At 39.5% G+C, this 25,161-nt stretch overlaps 1 protein-coding gene across 2 annotated transcripts in view; it reads right to left on the bottom strand.

The window, feature by feature from the left end:
• Nucleotides 1-2,505: 2,505 nt before the first annotated feature.
• Nucleotides 2,506-25,161, bottom strand: part of SFT2D2 (SFT2 domain containing 2) — a 25,059-nt gene continuing 2,403 nt past the window's right edge. The window contains exons 2-10 of one of the 2 annotated variants that reach the window (XR_009762861.1): nucleotides 22,235-22,321; nucleotides 16,814-16,899; nucleotides 16,337-16,418; nucleotides 10,008-10,043; nucleotides 9,700-9,758; nucleotides 8,613-8,642; nucleotides 7,289-7,347; nucleotides 6,806-6,883; nucleotides 2,506-6,403 (exon numbers count right to left, since the gene is read on the bottom strand). Coding sequence is in view for 1 of the 2 variants with exons in the window: in XM_061628270.1 (XP_061484254.1) it covers nucleotides 7,308-7,347; nucleotides 8,613-8,642; nucleotides 9,700-9,758; nucleotides 10,008-10,043; nucleotides 16,337-16,418; nucleotides 16,814-16,899; nucleotides 22,235-22,321 (420 nt within the window). In the remaining variant the exon portion in view is untranslated. The remainder of the gene's footprint in view (nucleotides 6,404-6,805; nucleotides 6,884-7,288; nucleotides 7,348-8,612; nucleotides 8,643-9,699; nucleotides 9,759-10,007; nucleotides 10,044-16,336; nucleotides 16,419-16,813; nucleotides 16,900-22,234; nucleotides 22,322-25,161) is intronic. The other variant, XM_061628270.1, reaches the window with a different exon arrangement.

Genomic DNA, 25,161 nt, shown 5'->3' with positions numbered 1-25,161 from the left:
TCTGCTCCATGTGTGTGTTTTGGGAGTCCTGGGGGGGGAGTCTATATATGTGGGTTGGCACACAAAGCATGTGGGGCAAAGCCTCTACTAAATAAATTATGCATAAATGAGTGTTCTCTCTTCACCCAAACCTGAAGCTCCAAGCCCCAGAGTTAACACTTGTAGCATGCTTATCAAATTTGCAGATGATACAAAATTGGGGGGGCATAGCTAATACTGTGGAAGACAGAAACAAAATTCAAAGGGACCTTGATAGGCTGGAGCATTGGGCTGAAAACAACAGAATGGAATTCAACAGGGATAAATGCAAAGTTCTACACTTAGGAAAAAGAACCCAAATGCACAGTTATAAGATGGGGGATACTTGGCTCAACAATACGACATGTGAGAAGGATCCTGGAATTGTCGTTGATCACAAGCTGAATATGAGCCAACAGCGTGATGTGGCTGCAAAAAGGCAAATGCTATATTAGGCTTCATTAACAGAAGTATAGTTTCCAAATCGCGTGAAGTACTAGTTCTCCTCTATTCAGCACTGGTTAGGCCTCATCTTGAATACTGCATCCAGTTCTGGTCTCCGCACTTGAAGAAGGATGCAGACAAACTGGAACAGGTTTAGAGGAGGGCAACAAAGATGATCAGGGGAATGGAAACCAATCCCTATGAGGAGAGACTGAAAGAACTGGGCATGTTTAGCCTGGAGAAGACTGAGGGGAGATATGATAGCACTCTTCAAGTACATGAAAGGTTGTCACATACAGGAGGGCCAGGATCTCTTCTCGATCGTCCCAGAGTGCAGGACATGGAATAATGGGCTCGAGTTGCAGGAAGCCAGATTTCGACTAGACATCAGGAAAAACTTCCTGTTAGAGCCATACGACAATGGAACCAATGACCTAGAGAGGTAGCGGGCTCTCCGACACTGGAGGCATTCAAGAGGCAGCTGGACAGCCATCTGTCGGGAATGCTTTGATTTGGATTCCTGCATTGAGCAGGGGGTTGGACTCGATGGCCTTGTAGGCCCCTTCCATCTCTACTATTCTATGATTCTATGATAACCTAGGCTCTGCTAGTAGTAGAGGAACCATCAACTTTAGCAAACAGCAGAGCAGCCATGATGGACCAAAATGGATGACAAGGATACAACTTTACAACCATTGCTACTTTATACAAGCTTCTTAGAACTTTTGCTGAGTCACAGACAGCTATCTGATACATTGGAGTGATAAGAACCCGATTAGGATGTTTTCTTTAAACTTGTCAGGTGTTGGAGAACATAATTGTAATGATTGTGGAATTATTAATTGAATTTATAGCCTACCCTTCCTCCCAAAGGAATTGTTGGATTGTTTAATGCCACAATGTGTCAGACTGACCTAAGGGGGGAAAATTGCAGAGAAAGCAGGGGTCCCCAGGTGCATTTCCCCCTAGTTCTAGTAAACTTCAGGATTATATCCAAAGTAGCACTAAGTAAGTTGTCCCATCAGCCTAAGGATTTCTGCTTGAGCAACAGAACTTCCCCTCATTCCTCCCCCCACACAGCTCCTAAATCTGTTCATGGGAGTTTCCACAAGTCTCCAGAGCACATTTAGGGAAGGGAGGGGAAAAGTTCTGTTGCGCAGGTGGAAATCTGACAATGTGGTAGCTGGCACCTGCCCTCAATCTACATCTTACATGGGCTTGGCCAAGTAATGAAACAAACATTAAAAAACTGAAAATTATGTTCCAGTTCCTGGTTAATGTAAAAAAATAGGTACAGAGAATCTCTCTTCTCCCCCCCCCCTTTCTTTACTTGCTGCTGGCTATCCAACACTTTCCCCATGCTCTCTCCCAGTGTAATTAGGTAAGTATGATCTTTATTCCAATGCTAGGTGTGGTAGAAAATTAGGATATGCTATGGAACTTAGAAATTGTTGATAACTAGACGAATGGAAGACATGAGGCCGAATCTGCAGCTAAAGTAGGAAATAGCAAGCCTAAGGTTCTCATTCAAATGACCGATTGCTTTCTCAATGCAGTTACACCATTCTCATGCAATTTTAATCCATATTATTTTGTAAGTGCTACATTGCCATCTTACACATTGCTTCATGTTCCTATATTTTGCATCAAATTTCAGATTATTATCTTCTACATGAACAACAGTAAGTTTTGAATGAATCACTGTACATCAATAAATCGATCATTACTGAAATGAATCAACTGATTTTGTGGCCTTCTATCAATAGATATGGTTTACTACTTGAGCCTCTGGGCTACTAATGTGCAAATTCAAAACCTGATCAAATTACCAAATTAACACCTCTTCTCAGCCCCAAGCCCTATCACAAAATCATGACTACAAGGTAAAAGAATGTTAACAGTTCCCAGACTTCATTACGGTATATGGCTAACACTATTAAAATCTAATATGTTGCCTAAAGACTACTACATAGCCTCAGTATCAAATTTTAACATAGTTGAAATGTTCTGCAATGCCAACTTAATTGAAAAATAATGTACACGTGTTGAGAAGCCAGCTTTATTACAGAAGAGACAGTACAATAAAAGTTTATCCAAAATAGTATTTTTTTCTTAAGGCAGACAAAATAACCAGCATATCCAAAAATTTACAATAGCAGACAAGTGTAAAAAAAAGTGTAAAAAAATGGAACATCCATTCAAGCTAAAAAAATTTAAAAAAATTACAAAAGTCTCCATTAAAGTGATTATGATACATTGTGTAGGTAGACACATTTTGTTTTCCAAAAAGGAGGACATCTCAGAAAGGCCACCTTATATTTAGTGGCTGAAAAGCCTGAAGTTACGATACTTACAAATTTGTAGTGAAGGCCAAGATTGGGTTGAATGCGGTAACAAGAATGCAATAACAAACTACTGAGATTAATGTTTTGAAAATGTGACAGTATAAATATAGAGCAAGAAGAATCAGGAAAACAGGTGAACCAATCCATTTAGGTAATAATGCTCTATGCAAGAATAACCTATAGCAGAAATTTAAAATTCAGCGTACAATTTAGAAGTCCCCAGAAATACAAGTGTATCAAAATGGTGACAGATGTGTCTTACTCCCTTAATGCACATTTAGCACATGTCTATATTTCCCAGAAAAGAATCAGTGTCATAACTGAAAAAAATTCCCTAAGTCATGATTTTAAGACACAATAATTTGAAGAAAAATCCAGATCTTTTAACTTAAATGGCAGCAGCATCAAAATTTGAAAATTACTCAAAGACAGATTTTAGGTAGAAGAATTACTACTAGAAAGTGTCAGCATGAATATGTGAAATTTGCTTCATAATTAAATATTGCAATATTTTAAGAGTAACTGTTTTAGAACAGATGCAGCACTGTGGGCTTCTTTGTCCTTATGTGCTAAATGTATAAACTACTGTTCCCACAGCTTTACATTCTGAAAACAAGTACACTAATTATCTAAACCTAATCATTGGATTTGTGAAAAGAGCTTTCTCTCTGTAAAGTGAACCTACTGCTAAAGTTCTTTTAAGACCTATATGAGTTCTAGCAGTACACTGAGCATGGCACTTAAAATCCAAAAAAGACTTTCATTACCATTTGATGCCCTGCAGGGTTGAAATACCCATTGCCTCTAGTCAAACAAGTGTTGAGATTGTTAAACAATACAAAAACCCGATTTTACCAGAGGTTAATACGGGATGAACGTGAAGAGAGATTGCAGCTTGGGATGTGCACATTGCCTTAAACTTTTGAAAAAACAATTATCTGTCTCCAGCCTAAAAAGGCAAGCTGATAAGGTGATCAGAGCTGGTATTTTAAAGAAACTAAGAGGATTAGGACTCCACTTTTCATAAAAACCAGAACCTCAAACTCTGAGAAAACTATATGAAGGACAGAGTTGTCCCTCCCTACTTCACAACTGTGATTCACCTGTGAAAGTACTTCTGCAATATAAATAGAGCTACTAGGCCCAGACTCTGAAAGATGTTTTTTTAAAAAATCTGTCTTCCATTACTGCAGAGGTGTGATGGGAAAGACCTTCAAGAGGGAAGGATCACCGTATCGAGCAAGAAGGAGAGGCATGCATACACTTCCGGCTCTCGAGCGAACTCAAAGGGCCCAAGGAAGACCTTTTGGGGCTCTCCAGCTGCTGGAATGGAAAGCAATAGCAGCTGCCAGCAAAAGCACAGTGAGGCAAGGGACCCTCTTGCAAACATGCCACCTGGGGAGTCGGACATCCTCCCTGCAGCCTGGGCAGGTAGACCAGCTCACTAACAACAAAGACCGTGTGGAGGTGGAGAGGAACAACTTGGCCGATGACATTATAAGTTTCCGAGAAAGAAGGAATGTCTCTCCTAAATCCATGTCTGCTGTGGTAATTGTGTGCATCATTTGAAAACAAAGAACACATTGTTTTTGTTGCAATTTTTTTTTTTACTTTGTTCTTGTTGCATTGTAATTTTACTGTATTTTTTTACTGGTTATTTCTTATGTAATTTTTTTTTTTTGTAATATGTTTTAATATGTTGTTCACCACTTTGGGGGCCTTTTGGCCAAAAAGTGGTATATAAATAAACTATGAACTAAATGAACAGATGAAAATCAGCAGTCTGTGCTACGATAGTCTCTTAGGTCTGACTGGCAACCCTAAGGTAGTGTTTATAGTAACCATCTTGACTGACATTCATTTATATTCAGTGCATATATGATTTGTAAGTTAAGGCTGCAATTTTCCAGCTACTTATTGTAAAGTGGCTGAGAACTACAAACAAGAAATTTCACAGACTTCAATTTGTATAGCTTATTGACATCAGAGCTGCAATACTTGAATTTGTCCTTTTAAAAAATCCTCATGAATGTCTAATTTTCTAAATCTCTCAATGTGCTTGCTTGGCAAAGCTGTACAGTACAACTAAGATTCTAGAAACCCCAGGTTATAAACAGGCAATCATTTCCAATGAAAAAAGCTATAGTTAGCCAATTATGCAGATCCAAATGTTAGAGCCAGATCTGTACAAGATTAAGTTTAATTCTGGTACTCTACAGTCGTTCTGGGAAATTTCTGTGTTCAGATACAGTGTTATTCTCTTCCCAATGATGTGAGAGAGCAGAGTGGGAGGTAAAATACCTGAAGACAATCAGTCCTAAAAGTAACTCTAGCAAGGAATTTGACTAACAGCCCCTTTTCTTTTCATATCTGCAGCTTAGAGGTTTCCCAAAGTGCTCCAATAATAGATTCTAAGACAAACATTAGGATAGCATAAAAACAAGGATTAGTTACTCTCAAATAACTGTACAGTATTTCTTGGGGGAGGGGGGACAACATCCTTCATTCCTTGTTACATGGAGAAAAGTTCATATGACATATGAATCAGAGAAAAAGGAATGCAGCAACGATTTTCCAGTGTCTAAATGTCTGCTCCAACCATTACATGATACTGTCTTACTGGGAAGCCAGAACATGAAACACAACACAAGTCCCTCCAATTCCTAGCAATCACAGCTAGGCAGCCAATGTGAACAGAAATCAAAGCAGGGGGAAAGAGTTTTAAAAAACACAAGATATTCCTCCTCTTCATAGTTGGAGAGCTGTATGAAGTCATATGTATCAAGAGGAATGTGAATGGGAATCTAGTGAAACAGAAGCTGCCAAAATGACAAACAATTCATGAGGCAATGTGTTATTTCATATTCAGGTCTTAAAAGACCATAAAAGGTATGCAATAAACAGTAAACTGCTTGCAGAAATTGAAGGGCACTTGCTTGCTTTTATGATTCCCACTTGTATCCGCACATTGATGCTTCTATTGCTGGCTGGACAACGACTCACTATTAATGTCTCAGTTATATTACAATAAGGAATTATGCTTGCTGTTGGATTAGAAGGCAGCTCCACACTAAGCCCCCTTCCATTATTGTAGGAGACAAAAAAGGACATTGGGAGCTGAAAACTAAGTTCTTGACAATAAGACAAAAAGAACTACATGGTTATCCATACGGACATCCATCATGTTCCTGGCTACAAGGCCACAGTATCCAATGTGTAAACTGTTGTTTGGACCCTATAAATAAAGTGTGAACAGGAGCAGTAATTTCAAATCCCATTTACCTTGGGATGACCATAATATCCATTTCAACAACAACAAAATCTGAAAGAAACAATTTTGTGCCAGACGCACACAATAGCTTAGGTAAGCAAGTGAAAGGAATGCTTTGTTGCTCTTGGGGCTTTTTATCACAAAACTCATTAACCTTAGGAGAATACTTGGTAGCTTTGTCCTGTTGTTCACATGTTAAGCTAGCAAGCTTAATAGCTTTGCTCCCAGGAAGGTGTGTGCAGAGACAAATGCCATACAATTGTGCAGGTCTTCTAGTCCTCAGTGTGACATTTCAGTGTAAGGAGATGACACTTATTGTGCTGGCCTGCACAAAAGCAAAAAGTTATAGTTTGAAATGAAGATAGCTCTAAGCCAAAAACAGTTACAACTGTGATTTTTACACCAATCCAGACAGTAAATTGTTTTCCTTTTCCGATACAGCAATTAAATTAAAACAGTCATGGATTAGAGCACGTGGCTTGTGATTTGAATATGAACTTGGGAAGAAATTTCTAAGTGATAGAAGGTCCTTGTTGCACTCATACAAGACACTTCATAGGTACGCAGAGGGTTCTGTCTTTTTTTTTTTAACACCCAACCATCCTATATATCACAGACTGGTCTTTATCTAGTGTCCAAGAAAAACTGAGAGTTCTGTTTGTGCACATCTCCAGGCTGGAGCTCATATGTAGAAAACCCTTTAAAATTTAATAAAATATATGCCTACCAGAAAGCTTTTAGTCCTTGCTACCTATAACAATTGGTAGTGAGGTCCTCCAATGCTCTGGAGCAGATTTTGAGGGTGCTGCAGGGGAGAGGAAGGGAAAGGTCCTTTGTGCAAGTGCAAATGGCTGTGCAAGTGGGACCGCAGCATTGGATACAATCCATTATGGGCACCTAAAAACCCGTATCACAAGTAATTTCTCATTCCACAGTGTGGCATCAGCAATAATGACAGGCAAGGAACAAAAATGGAGGCAACTCAACAAATAACATTGTTAAACTATCCCACTTTACCCAGGAACAAGCTTCAGCAAGTTCATAGAAACTTAATTTGTTTAAGATTGGGGCTCCTATTTAAATACCAACAGTGCACAGGAGAGTATTCCTCTAGAGAACTATCTTTCTGGAGTTTAGCAATGTTAATGGTCTTAAAAAGGAGGAGCTGCGGATATAACTGTTTTACCACAATATTTTTCCTAGTACTTACTAAACTGTTTGCTTTTGTGTTATGTGAGACACGCAGTGAAACATTTCTTCACAGCATCCCTATTAAAAAAAGAAATACAGGTGAAACAAATACACTGTCCCCTTAAGTATTTAAACTAGCTGCACAAAGACTTTAAATGTATGTAACATGAGCACAGTAACTATTCACAGTAGCAGTGATTGGCGATAAACAATCATCTTAACATTGCTGAATAAATTAACACCTGTAGTGGAACACAAACCGTTGTCTCTGCAACTTTTCAAGAAGTTCAGTTCTATTAATTTGGGTCTGAATAGAGACAATGGTTTCCTGTCTCACTACAAGTACGAAGGGTCTCTGTGCTCATTTTGCATACATTCTGTTCTAATTACATTGCCACTTCACTCAGCAATCGCTGCTGCTGTGAAGGGTCATTCTGCATACACTTTAGCTCTAACTCAATTGTAACAGACTGCAGTTTTACATTTTACATTCCATTGCCATTTAACTCCACCCTTTACATTTTTTCCCCTTTACACCAGGGTACTTAACCTGCTGCCTGTACATGACCCGCCAATATAAGGATTTTGGGGGGCCCACAGGGACCTACCAATCATTCTTTGGCACCTATATGTATAGAGAACTGAAGATCACGTTTCATGCATCTAATGATACATAAAATAAATTCTTAATCTTTAAAGTACCATCAGGCTTTCTGTTTTTGCTGCAATAAACTAACATGGCTATCCCTCTGAAAATTATTAGAAAAACTTTCAACATAGACCTATGGAAAGTGTTGCCAAATATGAAAGTACATTACACCTCTACGCTGTTCCTTCAAATCCCTTCTCATGAGACTTGGTCCTGCTCCTTTAGTTCCCATGCCTTACTGTAATTAAGGTTAAGCACATGTATCTGAAATAACTGTACCCTATTTGCACATACCTCTACTTCCCTCCCCTTCCTCTGTTGTGTCCGTATGTCGATCTACAAATTTTAAGCCCTCAGGGGAAGGGCACAGCCTCTTATATTTTTAATGCAACTTAGACATGAATGGTACTATATAAACAATCAAAACAAATAATTTAATCATAAAACGCTTCAAGTTGCAAGGGTGATAAGTTTTCTATATTGCCAATTATATAGTGCCATTCTAGCCCTAGATGTGAAGTATTTTAGCTCCTCTGTTAAATTATTCCAGATAGCAAGTAATAACTGAATCTCAGGAATAAAGAGCAGCACTTCATTAAAGATCAATCAATTTTTCCTTGCCATACAGATCAAAAAAGAATTTCCCTTGTTATGTTTTATGATCTAGATACCTCCTGAAGTAAATCAAGATTACCTTGCAAATGGTATATAGGAAATGCTGTACCTGGAAGAGAGAGAAGAGTAATACATTTATCAGCAAGGGCAGACACAGAAACACATTTACAAAACAGTATCTATAACAGGCCTGCATAACACATGGCTCAAGCCAAGTGTTGTCCAGCAATCACATACTGTGGCTTGCTAAATGGCTGATAAATTGGCATACGAAACTTTTTTGCAAGTTTTGCAGGCTAGACCTATAATAGTGTCTATAAAATTAAAACTATCATTCACTTCACACAGTTTAGTTTTCAAACTATCCATGAGTCAGGATCAGCTTGTATAATTCCTCCCACTCTGCCCTAGAGATGCGGTCTACATACGGGAGAAACACGGGCCCATTTACTCAGTGTCAGCAACTCCAGATCAACCCTACTCACATGAAGACCCCTTGTGAAAGAGGAAAGATGCCAAATGTGAAAGACAACAAGCTACATAATAGCTGAGTTGAGCCTCAGTGACTCTACTTTAAGATAGCTGCCTAGATTCACATAAGAAAACTTCTTGTCCATATGGAATCCTACAGCAACATGTTGAGAACGTTCTATTGTTTTAGGAGGAAATGTATTCATGGACATTGGACTCCATTATGGTAGTCTTTTTGTGAAGATGTGCGACTTACAAAGGGTAGGGGAACAAATCTCTCCTTTCATAAATGCATACAAGTCTCTAGGAATTGCTGCTTTTTCTAAAAGCTGTTATTTAACAGTTATATAATATAAAATTGTCTAAGTGTTGTACATATATTTAAAAAATGAAAACAATCCCAGCCTGCAAGCTCACAATCCAATGGACACAGTACAAAAACAAATCAAAACAGAAATAGGGAGGAAAGAGGAGGTGTTGGAGGAGCTGCTGCTGCTCCTCTGGCCAATGAACGGAGCTAGGATGGTCCCCCTCTTGCAATGCTGATTATGTGGGAGGCAGGAGGTGCAACTTCCCAGTGGCCCCTTGTGCTCTGGCTGGTGCCAGAGCATGCTTGCCTTTGGTATTATGGTCCCAGGGCAAAAATCTAATATTTTTATGTAGAAGCCATGTGAGGAAAAAGGTATGTCACCTACCATGCCAAGGCAAAGAACTGCAAAACGCAGAAGATGAGAGCAAGTCCCTTATTGTGCCACTGAAAGAGGAAGAAATAATCACACATCAAGCAAAGAAAATGTGTACATGTAGTTCTAAATTTATATGCAGTTGCAGCAAAGATTCAATATTTAGTGGGGTGTAGTTTAGTTGAATTTGCTCTTTTGTGCATTAATTTTTACTCTTGTTTTTATATTTTTTAATGTCTGCTTCTGTAAGTTGCTTTGAATTCATTTTTGGGGGAGAAAACTAAATTAATTGATAACAAAATAATAATTCAAGTACTTACCCAAAAAGCCGAACAAAGAGTTAATATGAGACACAACTAAAAGAGAAAAGAGGGAGAATCTTAAATAAGCAAGACATTACAACCATAACTGAAGAGGGTATGCTTGTTTTGTATATTGACTGCTGCTGGAAATAGGATTCTAGACTACACTGACTTGGGCTGCAATCCTATGCAGATGACTTACATGGGAATATTTCTCTCTCTTTTTTAGGAATCTGGTTTAATTCTCATCACTAGAGATTTTCAGACTGCATGTTTTATGCTACTGTGATTTAATCATACTGTATTTTATTATTTTATGTTTGTGAGCCACCCAGAGAACAAGCATTGGGAGGCCTTATCTTTGGTTAATTATTAACAACAATAGTAAGTCCCATTGGGGCTTATTCTGAGCAGACAAATATAGGATTGAACTGTGTTGTTGGATCAGACAAACAGTTCTTATATGATAAGAGGCATGCACATGCTACAGGCATATTTGACACAACAGTGTTGAAGTACACTATAGTTAATTTAAAGTTACCTAATGACAAAGAGTATAAGGCTGACCTGTGTACTTAGGATTTTGCTGTGGATGATCAGAAAAGTCTCCAGTTTTCAGACTTAGACTGAGTTCTCCATTTTAAGTGAAGTATGAATATTTAATTAGCAAGTTCTGTACCAATAAGGACACCCTTACTCTACACAAGTGCAACAAATCAGAGGAACCTTACAAATATGTTCAAAATAACTGTCGAACTATATCCAGTATCACCAAACACACGCACAAAAAGATACAGCTGCCATCTGAAACAAAGTAGCAGCCAAAGACCCAGTTATAATTAAGAAGCATCAGACAAGCTCCGAAAGAGCAGTCTAAAGATGTCCATTTGCTATGACAGCTAAATGGGATTGCCATATATACAGACACAAAAAGAACATAAGAGCCTGCTGGATCAGGCCAGTGGCCCATCTAGTTCAGCATCCTGTTCACACCTGAGTACAAGAGCACTCTCCCCTCCTATGGCTTCCAGCAATTGGTATTCAGAAGCATACTGCCTCTGACTATGGAGGAAGAGCACAGTTGTCATGACTAGTAGCCACTGATAGCCTTATCTTTCCTGAAGTCTAATCCTCTTTTCAAGCCACCCAAGTACAAGATACTGGGGAAATACAAGAGGAAAAAAGATTTATTAGTTATTATTTATTGTATTTGTATATACCCTTCATACAAATTTATATAAAGTTGCTGTGCAATAAAATACAATTACATAATGGAATGCTACAAAAAGCCCCCATCTTCATTAAAATATAAACTATATAAAGAAGATCCAACATAACATTCCTAGCATGGTTAACAAGCTTGTCCATCCTCTACAGCATGGTGGGGAACCTGTGACCCTCCAGAGGTTATTGGACTCCCAACTCCCACCAGTCCTAGCCAGTATGGTTAATGCTCAGGGATGATGGGAGTTTGGAGTCCACCAATATGCGAAGGGCCACAGATTTCCCATCGCTGCTCTGCAAATGTATGGAGACTGTCTAAACGCAAGTCAGGGAACAACCTCATGACTACCACCTTGAGTTCAATGAAAAAAAGGAAGGATATAAATATAGGGTTGTATTCAACTAAGTCCTACCTAAATTTGTCATGTCCATTAACTTCAATGGGTCTACTCCAAGAAGCAGCAGCATAGAATACCACATGTAGGACCACTGCCTGGACTTGGTGGTGGGCTTGATAAGGGCCAATAAACTGAGTCTGAATCCTAGCAAGACGCAGGCGCTGTGGGTTGGTGGTTCCCGAGTTTGGATAATTGGTCAGTTGCCTGCTTTGGATGAGGTCGTACTCCTTCTAAAAGAGCAGGTCTGTAGACTGGGGGTGCTCCTCAATACATCTTTGTCGCTAGAGGCCCAGGTGACCTCAGTGGCTAAGAGTGCCTTTTACCAGCTTCAGCTGGTAAGACAGCTGTGGCCGTTTCTGCACCAGAATATCCTGACCACTGTTGCTCACGCACTGATAATCCACAGGCTGGATTATAGTAATGTACTCTATGTGGGGCTACCTTTGAGGTTGGTCTGGCAGCTGCAGCTGGTGCAAAATGCAGTGGCACGACTGCTCACTGGGGCAGGGTATTGCCAACATGTCACCCGCTGCTGAAAGAATTGCACTGGCTACCTATTAGCTACCGGGCTAAGCTCAAGGTTCTAGTTTTGGTGTACAAAGCCCTATACACAGCTTGGGACCAGGATACCTGAAAGACCATCTTATCCCTTATATATCCAATTGATCACTGCGCTCTGCAGGTGAGGGCCTCCTGCAGATATCATCTGATCAGGAGGTCCATTCCGCACAACATAGGAAGTGGCCCTTTAGTGTGGTGGTACTTACCCTTTGGAATTCCCTTTCCTTAAATATTAGACAGGGGCCATCTCTGTTATCTTTTCTGTGCCTACTGAAGACCTTCCTCTTTCAACAAGCCTTTTAATTTGAGACCTTATCCCAGGCTGTTTCTGTGTTGGAATTGCTTTTAATATGTTTTTAAACTTTCTTGAAAAAAAAATTGATCTTTTTAAAGCTTTTTTAAAATATCTTTTTAAAGCTTTTTTAAAAGAATGTTTTTAAAGATGTTTTGTTTTAATATATTTTAAAGTCTGTTTTATGATGTTTTAAAGTGTTTTTAATGCTTTTGTTTGCCGCCCTGGGCTCCTACTGGGAGGAAAGGTGGGATATAAATCAAATAAATAATATAGTAAATAAACGTGAGCCCACAGCTGCTTCTAATAGTCCACCAGCCCATATACCTATGTTAGTTATTTGTTGCTGAAAAGTTGCTGTAAAACTTCGCTGTCTGATTACCTGGAATAGGCTTGCCATGAGCAACCAATGAACAGCTATCTGCAAGCCTGGTTTAACTGTGATGTTCATATAATTTGTATAAATCATCTCTCCATTTATATCAGTTTTATACGCTTAAAAAACAGAGAAGCAGAGGTGCTGGGAGATGTGCACGCATGAAAACAATATATTCATGACAGAACATATGCCATTTTAGGATGTGTCAATAAAATGTAGCAAACAAAAACCTCCCTTTCCCCCCTAATCATTTCGAGTGTGCTGTGTTGCTTATGTACTGGACATTTTTAATGGAAGAGATGTAATGTAACACGTCTGGCTATGGTAATCAGGCTACCCTCCTGCTGACTGCCAAGTTTAGGAGACTTAGACCTATGGGTGCAAGTTGCTTATATACTATAATATGCCCTAGAGTGACACTATTGTACTTTGGCCTTGATTTATGGCATGCTCCTCAAAAGGTTGACCACCAGTTGATTCTACACAATTACACATATCTTACCCATTCACTGCAGTTCCATAATGTAGTATTTGTTCAAACAGATATTTGTTCTTATGCCTAGCATTACAGTAAATGTTCCAACTGGAAACTGGCTGCTCCACTGCCAATATATTAGATGGTAATATCTGCATTTTTAATGCATTATCATCATTCTAAGATGACAAAAAAGTTACCAAACTCAAAGCTGCTAAAACATCAGGTAAGGCTTGGCTCAGTCGCCTCTATATTTTGTTGCTGTTATGTGCCTTCAAGTTGATTACGACGTATGGCAACCCTATGAATCAGTGACCTCCAAAAGCATCTGGCATGAACCACCCTGTTCATTACCAACTCCATATTACCAACTACATTACCAGCTAGGTATAAGAAAATTCTGATAAAGGGTGTTATAATGCTCATTTTCTTATTTTTAAAATTTAATGGGCTGGATGAATAAATATGATTCTCATCTAAGATAAACACAATATATTTTCACTATATGTATTTGTGCACCACAACAAAAGTAAAAAGCAATGGTGTATTCTGCACCAAGAAGTCATATGTTACTATTACATTTTCCAGGGTTGTGTTATTCAAAATAAACCTTTGATCAGCTCTAGAAGCAAAACACAAAAACAAAACCCTTTTATGGAAGGTTACTGCACTCATGTCCTGTTTTATGAGGCTCCCAGAGAAATCTGGGTGCTGAAGGTAGAATGCTAGATAAGATGGATTTAGCATGATCCGTTTTCATATTATTAGAAAAGTTACAAGAGGAATACATTAATAGATATGGCAAATACACATTTAACACAATAATGAAGCAACTGGGAAGCCTGCAAGTGGGATTCCTACAGCATCACTAAGTAAAGGAGACGAAGAAGGAAACTGATGGCTGGACTTTAACTCTACAGAGGACTCAGGAGACTATATTCCTCCATGCTAAGCCTTAGCTGATAGGTGGGGAACCTTTTTCAGCCCCGCAATACCTTTTAGGCAACCTTCTGAGAGACATATGCCAATGGTGTGTGGGGCCAGAAGCAAAAGTGGGAGGGCAATGAATGTCAATTTTAACTTTCTACAGTAGGCTAGTATCTACACACAGTCTACACTCACCAATCTCTATCCTCCAGCCAGACATGCAAGAGACATCATCAGAGTTGAAGGACACATTCCAGCCAGGCAGAAACACTCAGGATGCGAAACCGAGCCAGGGAGGGGAGTGGCCTGGGGAGAGTTTCGAGGCTCCTGGGTCCAAGGTTCCCCACCCCTGCCCTTGCTGCTCCTTCCTACTGAAGGGAGTTCATGTGGTTTTTGTTTGTCTTACAATAGCCGCATAGTGAAAACTCTGTTCCTTGTAACTGTCCCTCAGATCTGCCCGAGGACTGGAAACTGGCCAATGAAATACCAATCTTTAAAAAGGGATCCAAGGGGGATCCTGGAAATTACAGGCCAGTTAGCTTAGTGTCTGTACTGGGAAAACTGGTAGAAAGTAGTATTAAAGAAAATTAACCAAGCATATGGAAGACAAGCCTTGCTCAAGCCGAGCCATCATGGCTTCTAGAAGGGAAAGTCCTGTCTCACAAACCTATTAGGATTCTTTGACAAGCCTATTGACAGAGGTAATCCCGTGGATATAGTGTACTTAAGACTTTCAACAAGCTTTTGACAAGGTACCTCACCAAAGACTCCTGAATAAACTTAGCAGTTATGGAATAAGAGCAGAGGTCCACCTGTGGATCAGGAATTGGTTAAGTATCAGGAAGCAGAGAGTAGGAATAAATGGACAGTTCTCCCAATGGAGGGCTACAGAAAGTGGAGTCCGCCAAGGATCAATATTGGGACCTGTGCTTTTTAACTTGTTCATAAATGATCTAGAGTAAGGGGTGAGGAGTGAGGTGGCCAAGTTTGCTGATGATACCAAATTGTTCAGGGTTATTAAAACAAAAAGGGATTGTGAAGAGCTCCAAAAGGACCTCACCAAACTGAGTGAATTGGCAGTAAAATGGCAAATGAAATTCAATGCAAACAAGTGTAAAGTTATCCATATTGGAGTAAAAAATCTTAATTTTACATATACTTTCATAGGGTCTGAACTGGCAGTGACTGATGAGGAATGAGATCTTGGGGTCATAGTGGATAGCTCAATGAAGATGTCAATGTAGTGTGCGGCAGCTGTGAAAAAGGCAAATTCCATGGAAAGGTACTGAAAATAACACTGCTGGTATCACAATGCCATTGTATAAATCTATGGTATGGCTGCATTAGGAATACTGCATACAGTTCTGGTTGCCTCACCTCAAAAAGGATATTGTAGAGTTGGAAAAGGTCCAGAAAAGGACAATCAGAATGATCAAGGGGATGGAGTGACTCTCTCTGAGGAAAGGTTGCAACATTTGGGGCTTTTAAGTTTAGAGAAAAGGCAAGCCAGAGGTAACATGATAGAAGTGCATAAAATTACGCATGGCAAGGCAAAAAAGGATAAAGAAAAGATTTTCTTCCTCTCTCATAATACTAGAACATATGAACATTCAATGAAAGTGAATGTTGGAAGATTCAGGATAGACAAATGAAAGTACTTCTTCAAGCAGCACATAGTTAATTGTGGAATTCGCTCCCACAGGTGGCGGTGTTGGCCACCAGCTTAGATGGATTTAAAAGATTAGACAACTTCATGGAGGATAAGGCTATCAATGGCTACTAGCCATGATGGCTGTGCTCTGCCACCATAGTCAGAGGTAGTATGCTTCTGAAAACCAATTGCTAGAAGCTGCAGGAGGGGAGAGTGCTCTTGCACTCAGGCTTTGCTTGTGGGCTTCTCTTGGACATCTGGTTGGCCACTGTGAGAAAAGGATGCTGGACTAGATGGGTCACTGGCCTGATCTAGCAGGCTCTTATGTTCTTATATAAAAGTATTTTAAATCAAACAAATCCCTTAAAAAGGACACTAAAAGTGAAAGCTCTTTCAATTTCAGTACAAGTTAAAACAAACAAAAAAGCTTCATTACTTACAAGCATAACAATAGTAGCTATCAAACGCGTGGGTTCAAACATTCTCTTCAATTGCCTCATAGGTCCCATAAGAAAGATGGTGCTATAAGAAGATAAAATACCTTTTAACAAATTTGTGGGCAGCAAGACCAAGAACAAAGCACCCAATTGTAAAATTTGCACATTATACAAGCTTAAACTGATACAATAATTGTATTGTAGGAGTCATAAATGTACCTTCTCCTAGCCCCAAAATATTACTTAGAGACTACTATATTGGAAAACAAGCAGTAAAATCACTGAATATTTAATGGGACACAGCATGTTAGGCTAACATAGTAAAATCACTTCCCACACTCCACGCTAAAACCCACAAGCGTGTAATTGCACCCCTCTTCTTCTCAGTCAAAATATTTTAACTGTAAAATGAAAAAAAGTTTATGCGTTTTATATTTGATATTCTGTGTCCTACTACTAATTAAAAGAAAAAAAGATTACCTTCCAAGGGATGAGATATTCCCCAAAGTGTAAAATACTGCAAACAAGACTGTCCCCCTCCTGGGAAGCCATAGCAGGCAAGTACCCTGGAAAGGCAAACAGTAGCAACACACATCATCACTATAAAAATCTATAAACCATACCTGTAGAGAAATAGCATGAGAGACTATTGAATATAAGTATTCCAGATTCTCTCATCCATTATCATATAAAATGTGTTTCAATTCTCTAAGGGAGTATTAAGCATGAAAATAAAATAGTAAAATATTATTTTTCAACCAGCATTTCATCCAAAAGCAAGAATATCTCAGATCTAGATTTCAGTCTGGGAATCATGCAGCAACATGATCCCAGTTGGTATCTGTATTGGATTTGAATTGATTTTATATATGTGCTGTTGTTGTTTTAACTGTTTTTCTATATAGTTTTTAAAATTGTTTCTCTATATGCAATTGTTTCAGCTCTTTATATATATCTAACTGTTTTATGTATGTTTTTATTATACTGTAAATCACTTTGGGATGTCTCATGGCAAGCAGCTCATAAATAAAACAAACAACATCATCAGTATATAGGGATGACGGGGCAGTAACAAAACTGAGATTAAAACAGCTTTACAACCCAATGTTCCTTGTTATTTCAGTTTAAAGAGGGAGGGAGGAAAACCCTAGTACTACTTATATTTATAACTGATACAGTTTTTTCCAAAGACCTGAGAGCTCTGTTTTACTTTCATAACCGCTCTGAGACCGCAATCCTATGAGCACTTAGCTGGAAGTAAACTACATTGAACTCAATGGAACTTACTCTTGAATATATATGGATAGGACTGTGCTAAGACAGACTAGTTAGAGGCCACCTTCAGAGCCACATGGGGATTTGAGTTAAACTTGCCCATATCCAGACCCAAAACTCCAGCACTGCACCACACAGGAAACCTACTCTTCCCCAAAGCAGTGTCCGGCTTCCTGCAACATAATGAGGCCCTTTCTCCCTCCTTTTTTCTCCAGAGCAATTTTTCACAAATGAAGAATTTGTTTTATTGAATGAAGGTACATGCTAGGCTTTAAAAAAAGAAAAGAAAATGACCAGCCCTAATGAAGCAAGAGTGAGGAATAAGACAATCAAGTGAATCAGTATTCAGTTGGCCAATTAGTCCGTCTTCAGCATTCTGAATCCAGAAAGAAGCAAGGTTCACCACACTGGGGAAAAAAGCACACCGCAGTCTGCATGTGGGTACATGGGTAATGCCTTGAAGATCAGATGTCAATATCAATCACCTATGGTGGTGACTGAACACAAACATGTTTATGACATGCCCATCAAGAAAGGTCTGATACTTCAACCATGAATGAAAAAGAATGAATTACTGCCTTGTTGTTGGTTGCTTGAAAGTCCCCTCTAAAGCCTCAGGCACCAGTTACATACAAATAGAGGATATTAGACAGATAATTATTTTTCAGCATTAGAACTTATTATTGTCTGGGCAACTCCTCCTTTGTCTGTATTTTCTCTCCTGTTCTGAAGCCACAGGCTTCTTGTGACCCAGTAGAAGACTTGCAACCAATATTCCACGTTAAATTACATTTAGATTGCAAAACATATACAGTAACATTAAATGATGCCCACCTGATGGTGCAATGGATTTCTGCTTGTACAACAGGACTTCGCTTGGCTCTTCTACCTGCTGTGCGCCCCCCTCCCCATCCACTCTAGGAGGAGGAGATGTGGGAGGCTTATAAGGGGCTACAGGAAGAAAAAGCAGGGAAAGTCTGCTCACAAGATATGTTACCCATAAAGATTAATATGGGAGTAAGACCCAAGGACAGGGATATAGTCATCCAGGTTGGTGGTGTCCCCTTACATTTCTGGGAGTAGGATCGCGGCAGAGTCCCCATGTCTCCAGTGTCCCTTCCTGCTGATTCGAGCCATTGAGAAAACGCTTCTCAGTAGCTCTCCTTTCATGCTGATTGGCTCCTACGAATGTTTGTTGTTGTGGGAGAATCATAGAATCACAGAATAGTAGAATTGGGGCCTATAAGGCCATCAAGTCCAACCCCCTGCTCAATGCAGGAATCCAAATCAAAACATTCCCAACAGATAGCTGTCCAGCTGCCTCTTGAAGGCCTCCAGCGTCAGAGAGCCCACTACCTCTCTAGGTCATTGGTTCCATTGTCATATGGCTCTAACAGTTAGGAAGTTTTTCCTGATGTTCAGTTCAAATCTGGCTTCCTGAAACTTGAGCCTATTATTCCGTGTCCTGCACTCTGGGACAATCAAGAAGAGATACCAGCACTCCTTTGTGTGGCAACCTTTCATGTACTTGAAGAATGCTATCATATCTCCCCTCAGTCTTCTCTTCTCCAGGCTAAACATGCCCAGTTCTTTCAGTCTCTCCTCACAGGGCTTGGTTTCCAGTCCCCTGATCATCCTTGTTGCCCTTTTCTGAAACTTCCAGTTTGTCTGCAACCTTCTTGAAGTGCGGAGACCAGAACTGAATGCAGTACTCAAGGTGAGGCCTAACCAGTACTGAATAGAGGAGAACTAATACTTCACATGATTTGGAAACTATAGTTCTGTTAATGCAGCCTAATATAGCATTTGCCTTTTTTGCAGCGACATCGCACTGTTGACTCATATTCAGCTTGTGATCAATGACAATTCCAAGATCCTTCTCACATGTCATATTGCTGAGCCAAGTATCCCCCATCTTATAACTGTGCATTTGGTTTCTTTTTCCTAAGTGTAGAACTTTATCCCTGTTGAATTTCATTCTGTTTTTTCAGCCCAATGCTCCAGCCTATCAAGGTCCCTTTGAATTTTGTTTCCATCTTCCACGGTATTAGCTGTGCCCTCCAATTTTGTATCATCTGCAAATTTGATAAGCATGCTTTGTACCTCCTCATCCAAGTCATTAATAAAAATGTTGAAGAGCACTGGGCCCAGGACAGAGCCCTGTGGTACCCCACTCGTTACTTCCGCTCAGTTTGAGAAGGAACCATTGATAAGCACTCTGAGTATGATTCTGGAGCCAACTGTGGATCCACCTGATAGTTGTTCCATCCAGCCCACATTTAGCCAGCTTGCTAATCAGAATATCATGGGGCACTTTGTCAAAAGCTTTGCTGAAGTCGAGATATATTATGTCCACAGCATTCCCACAGTCTACAAGGAAGGTTACCTGATCAAAACACGAGATAAGATTAGTTTGGCAGGATTTGTTCTTCAAAAATCCATGTTGGCTCCTAGTAATCACGGCATTGTTTTCAAGGTGCTTACAGACTGACTGCTTTATAATCTGCTCCTGAGTTTTTGCAGGGATTGATGTTAGGTTGACTGGTCTGTAGTTCCCTGGTTCCTCCTTTCTGCCCTTTTTGAAGATAGGGACAACATTAGCTCTCCCCTCCAGTCATCCGGCACTTACCAGTCCTCCACGATTTCGCAAAGATAATAGACAGCGGTTCTGAGAGTTCTTCAGCCAGTTCCTTCCATACTCTAGGATGCAGTTTATCGGGCCCTGCCGATTTGAACTCATTCAAAGTGATTAGGTATTCTTTGACCATTTGTCTATAAATCTCAAACTCCAATCCTGCCCCTTCTACTTCATGTTTCCTGGGAGGGTCATAGACCCCTTTTTGGGAGAAGACTGAGCCAAAGTAGGAAGTGAGCACTTCTGCCTTTTGTCATCTGTTGTCATTTTGCCTTCCTCATTGAGTAGGTGTGCCACCATTTCTTTTCTCTGTCTTTTACTATGGATGTACTTGAAGAAAGCTTTTTTGTTGCTTTTAGCATCTCTCGCTAACCTGAGCTCATTCTCAGCTTTAGCCTTCCTGACGCCATCCCTGCAATTCCATGATACCTGCCTGTACTCTTCCTTTGTGGCCTGGCCTTCTTTCCACTTCCTGTAGTTGTCCTTTTTTGTTTTCAGGTCATCTCTAAGCTTTTTGTGAAGCCACATTGGCTTCTTCTGCTGTTTTCCCCTTTTTTTCCTTGTTAGAATTGCTTGCCATTGCACTTTTAGAATTTCCTTTTTTAGAAACTCCCACCCACCTTGGACTCCTTTTCTCATTAGGGTCGCTTGCCATGGAACTGTACTTACAATTGTTCTCAGTTTATTAAAATCAGCTTTCCTGAAGTCCAGGGTGCATGTATGGCTACTCTCAGCTTTTCCTTCTATTAAAAGCAAGAATTCTATTATGGTGTGGTCACTTTCCCCCAGAGTTCCCGTAAATGCCACTTCATCCACCAAATCATCTCTATTGGTTAGAATCAAGTCCAGGATACTGATCCTCTGGTTGCTTCCTCCACTTTCTATAGGAGGAAGTTATCTCCAACACAAGTCAGAAATTTCTTGGAGATGCTGTGTTTGGCATAATTTGCACGTGGGAAGGGCAGATGAGCGGGGAAACTACGAAAGAGAGCAAGGAAGCAAGGGAAAGAAGAAAAGGAGGGAGAGGAGAACTTGGGCTGAAAGGGGGGAATCTCTTTCTCTGCTGCACAGCCTCCAGGTTTTTTTTGCTTGTTAAGAAGGATCTTATTCTCAAGCCAGCAGCAACAAAAAAAGGTGGGGAGATGGTTTTGTTCCAGCCCAAAGCCATATAAGGAGAGAAGGGAAAGAGAAAAAATACTTTGAAGGGGGGAGGGGGGGAGAAAGCGCATGTATGAGAAAGTGTTTCAGCTTTTAATGATGTTGTGTATTATGTGTATTGTGCATGGTAAGGTGAAATGCAAATGAACATGCCTAAGAGAGTGTGTGTGGTGCAGACAACACCAGAGGTTAGGATCAGGAATTTCCATGCTTATGTTTCTTCCTAAAACTCATAAGCTCTACAAAAATGCAGTTACTCTGAGTCTTTGTATGACAGCCAGAAGGGAAACTCAGCAAAGGAAGTTCCTTACCTTGCAGCATCTTAGTACATTTGCCCAGATATGTGCACAGAAAACAGTAGATCTAGCTAAAAGGCAACACATGGAGATCTGCATTGATCATTACAATGCATCACTAAGGGAAAGTACTCCAAACGCAGTAAGAGACTGAAAGCTCATTTTATTGTAAAATCTTAGAAGATTGTATAATCTTACAAGGGGTATATGGTGTGACTATCATGAAGGGATCCTGTATTTCTGAAATTGCCACTATACTACTACCCACTGGTTCACAGTGGAACTTACTTCAAAGCAAGCATGTATAAGAGTGAACTATTTGAACTGATATGAAAATATAGGGTAAATAGATCAGTCAAAGCGATTCTTCCACGTGGAGCTGACTCTCATACGTTCCTTCAGCAAAGATACAGCTGAGTATATTTGAAAAATAAGAGACATGGCGTATAAGGTTGCTTTGCACCATGGAAGATATTATACAAGAAATCCAAACTTTATCCAACAAAAACTGATGAGGTGGGGATGGAAAGCTCTTACCAGAATAGAGCACAGAACTCCTATAGCAAAACAAGCTATAAAGCCTTTCACTCTCGTACTCCAGCTTAAGGAAGATGCATCAGCCACCTGGAAGTTTTAAAAAGACAACCTTATTAAAATTTCATTGTCAGTGTTTTTAAAAAGTCAGGCATCAGTGTATGACCCAATATAGAGACGATTGCTTTCAGTTTCCTTCAAGCAGTCTTACTAAGCAAGGAAACTGAAGTACACAGTATCATGCTGTCCATATGATAAAACTGTTAAAAGAATAAATTGGATTTCCAACTAAGGTAAAGGAACACTATGATATAAATGTTACTGAATGAAGTCCATCTCATACATATGTTAACAATTCACAAACATGCTTTGAACACCATTTTGGACGTTGTACCTACCTATCTGTTCTATTAGCAGAAAAATCCCTTTCACAATGTTAAAAAATGGGCAAACTTCAAATATTTTTTTCTTCCACAATACCTTCTATTGATCACCACTCAAAGCAACTTTGAGCTTGTTCTTTTCAACTGTTCACAGAAAGCAGTTAAGTTTCCCTGCTTATTAGTTGCATTTCTGTTCTAATATTCAACAACAGTTTACTGAATCCTCCATTTCACCTGCTTAGCATAGTCAAAGTTTCATGCCCAGTTTACCCCAAGATGATTCAGTTAATAAAGACTGGCAACATTCCATCTTTTATAATGAAAGTGTTGACCTAATTGTTTTATGCCCAATTCTACTCTAGAGAAGGTTTCCTTCTTATGTGAGAATGTAGCTCTGAAAATGCTAGGAAGCTTCTATCAACTATTTGAATACAAACACTCTGTTTTAAAAAAGGGCATTCGTTTAATAAAAGCAGGATTTGGATCATTTTGGCCATTGTTACAAAAGCCAGGAATCACACGTTATCATTTACAGTTTTTTAAAAAATATATATGATAAGCCAGTCAATTAATATGTAGTTGTCTGAAATCTAAGTAATTAAAACTTTTGGGGAAAGCCAAGTTCAAAAGCACTTTAGGTGCATCCAACTTATCATTCTTACCCAGCATTTTGAATCACCTTCCAAAAAAAAGACAAAAGACAATGGTTTAGACACATTTAACACTGCATTGGATGTGCTGCTAATTTCAAAAGTGATTTCACATCTGGGTATCAAAAGCTTTCTTCTGCATGCCTAACTAGCTGAGTAGCTCTTTAGATACAGATTGAAAGAAAGAATGTATACCACATGGGAAAAACGCAAGAGATAATCAAGGTAGGGAAAAAGAGATAATGATGCTAATAAAGCTGATGTTTCCTACGCTAATATTAGTTACGTTTGATTCTCTCAGGTTTTACTCAACACATACAGTACCACAGACCTGCATTGTAAATAGATTGATAATATCCAGCTGCTTGTCCTATTTCGCTATCAAACAGAATGGAATTTATTCTACGCTTCTGAAATCTTTTCTCCCGTTTGAAGCTATCAATAAATTTTATAACAAATTTCAGTTTTTCATATGTTTTGTATTTTGACAATAAATGGATGTTTGTTGTGAACCACTATGGGCAGTTCACTATGAAAAAGCAACATAACTTTCAAGATTTCAATTATCTAGTTATGATCCTTACAACAACCCTGTAAGGGGTGCCAGTATTATTACCTGCCATATTGTAGATGAGAGTGGGGACTCAGGCCAAGACTGTGGCTTACCTAAAGTCACATAGTGAGTTCATGTCAGAGTGGAGAATCATACCAGGGACTACATAATTTCTAGTTAAGTCACAGCTGTTACGCTACATCAATGTCATTAACTTAGAACAATTCCAGATATATATTGTCAAGGTTGTCATTTTGATGCAGTGATGTTATGTTTTCCCAGCACAAATGTGCAATGTATTCACAATAGCAAATAGAATCCCTCCTCCAGAGATGAATCCATTGCTACTGCAACTGCTACATCGCACTATGGTTGTGCAAGTGTCACAGGCATATCACTAGCAATAAAGACAACACTCTCCATAAACAAACATGAAAACCCTCATTTCGTGGGTCCTGAAGCACTTATTCAATGCCCTTGTGAAAAAAAATTACAAAGCAACATGTTCATCCCCTCTTTCCAACCATTTAGATCTTTTTAAGATGGTCCAAAATTTAAAAGCATCCCTTACTCTTTATATGCTCCATGATGATGCAAAGCCAGTACTGGAGTGCCCATCAAGTTCTGTTTATCAGACAAACAAGCACACCAAGAGCATGCTTATCTCCCTATAGCAAGATCAGTCCTCTGTTGTACGAAAATGGAACATCATGCTACATGTGCCATGTGAGTGAGCAGCACAAAGATAAAATCCATAGATGATCTATAACTTTTTCATTACTTGCCCCACCATTTCAAAAGCCCCTCTATAATAAACCCTAAATTTATTAGCATTGAATTACATTCGGGAGTCAATGAATGTCAAGGTTTGCGTTAAGTACAAGACACAGCACCTGATTTTTGCCACACTCCCCTCCCCCCAAAAAAAACTATTTCTGAGGGGTAGAATCCCTTTGGTGTTGGAATATATGTGGTTCAACTCCAACTTGTGGGTTGAGGCTGCATGGGGTTAAAAAGGATAGCTAGAGAGGAGACCTCTTGGTTGCTAGGCTATACCTGTCCTTTGATCTCCTGCTGTCTCTTCCTTCCTGCTAGACTGATATGCAAAGGATGCTGATCACAGTTCCTTCCCTCCTTCTTACTTCTTCTTTCTCTTGAGAGGGGAGCAGACATATTCCTTCGTCTCTCCCTCTCCTCCAAAGCATGAGGGCAAGCACTGGGCTCAGTGTTTGTAGCTCCAACTTAGCTAGTTAGCTAGATATAGGACTTTTTCCTATCAAGCATGTACTTCCAGAATAAAGTAGTTATTTCTTATTTTAAAGTGTAAAGTCTCTGACTAATTTG

This window comes from Rhineura floridana, chromosome 5 (genome assembly GCF_030035675.1).
Source record: "Rhineura floridana isolate rRhiFlo1 chromosome 5, rRhiFlo1.hap2, whole genome shotgun sequence".
NCBI classification, from domain to species: domain Eukaryota; kingdom Metazoa; phylum Chordata; class Lepidosauria; order Squamata; family Rhineuridae; genus Rhineura; species Rhineura floridana.
Note: the sequence above shows the minus strand (reverse complement) of the source record. Positions and strands in the feature narration are given on the sequence as shown.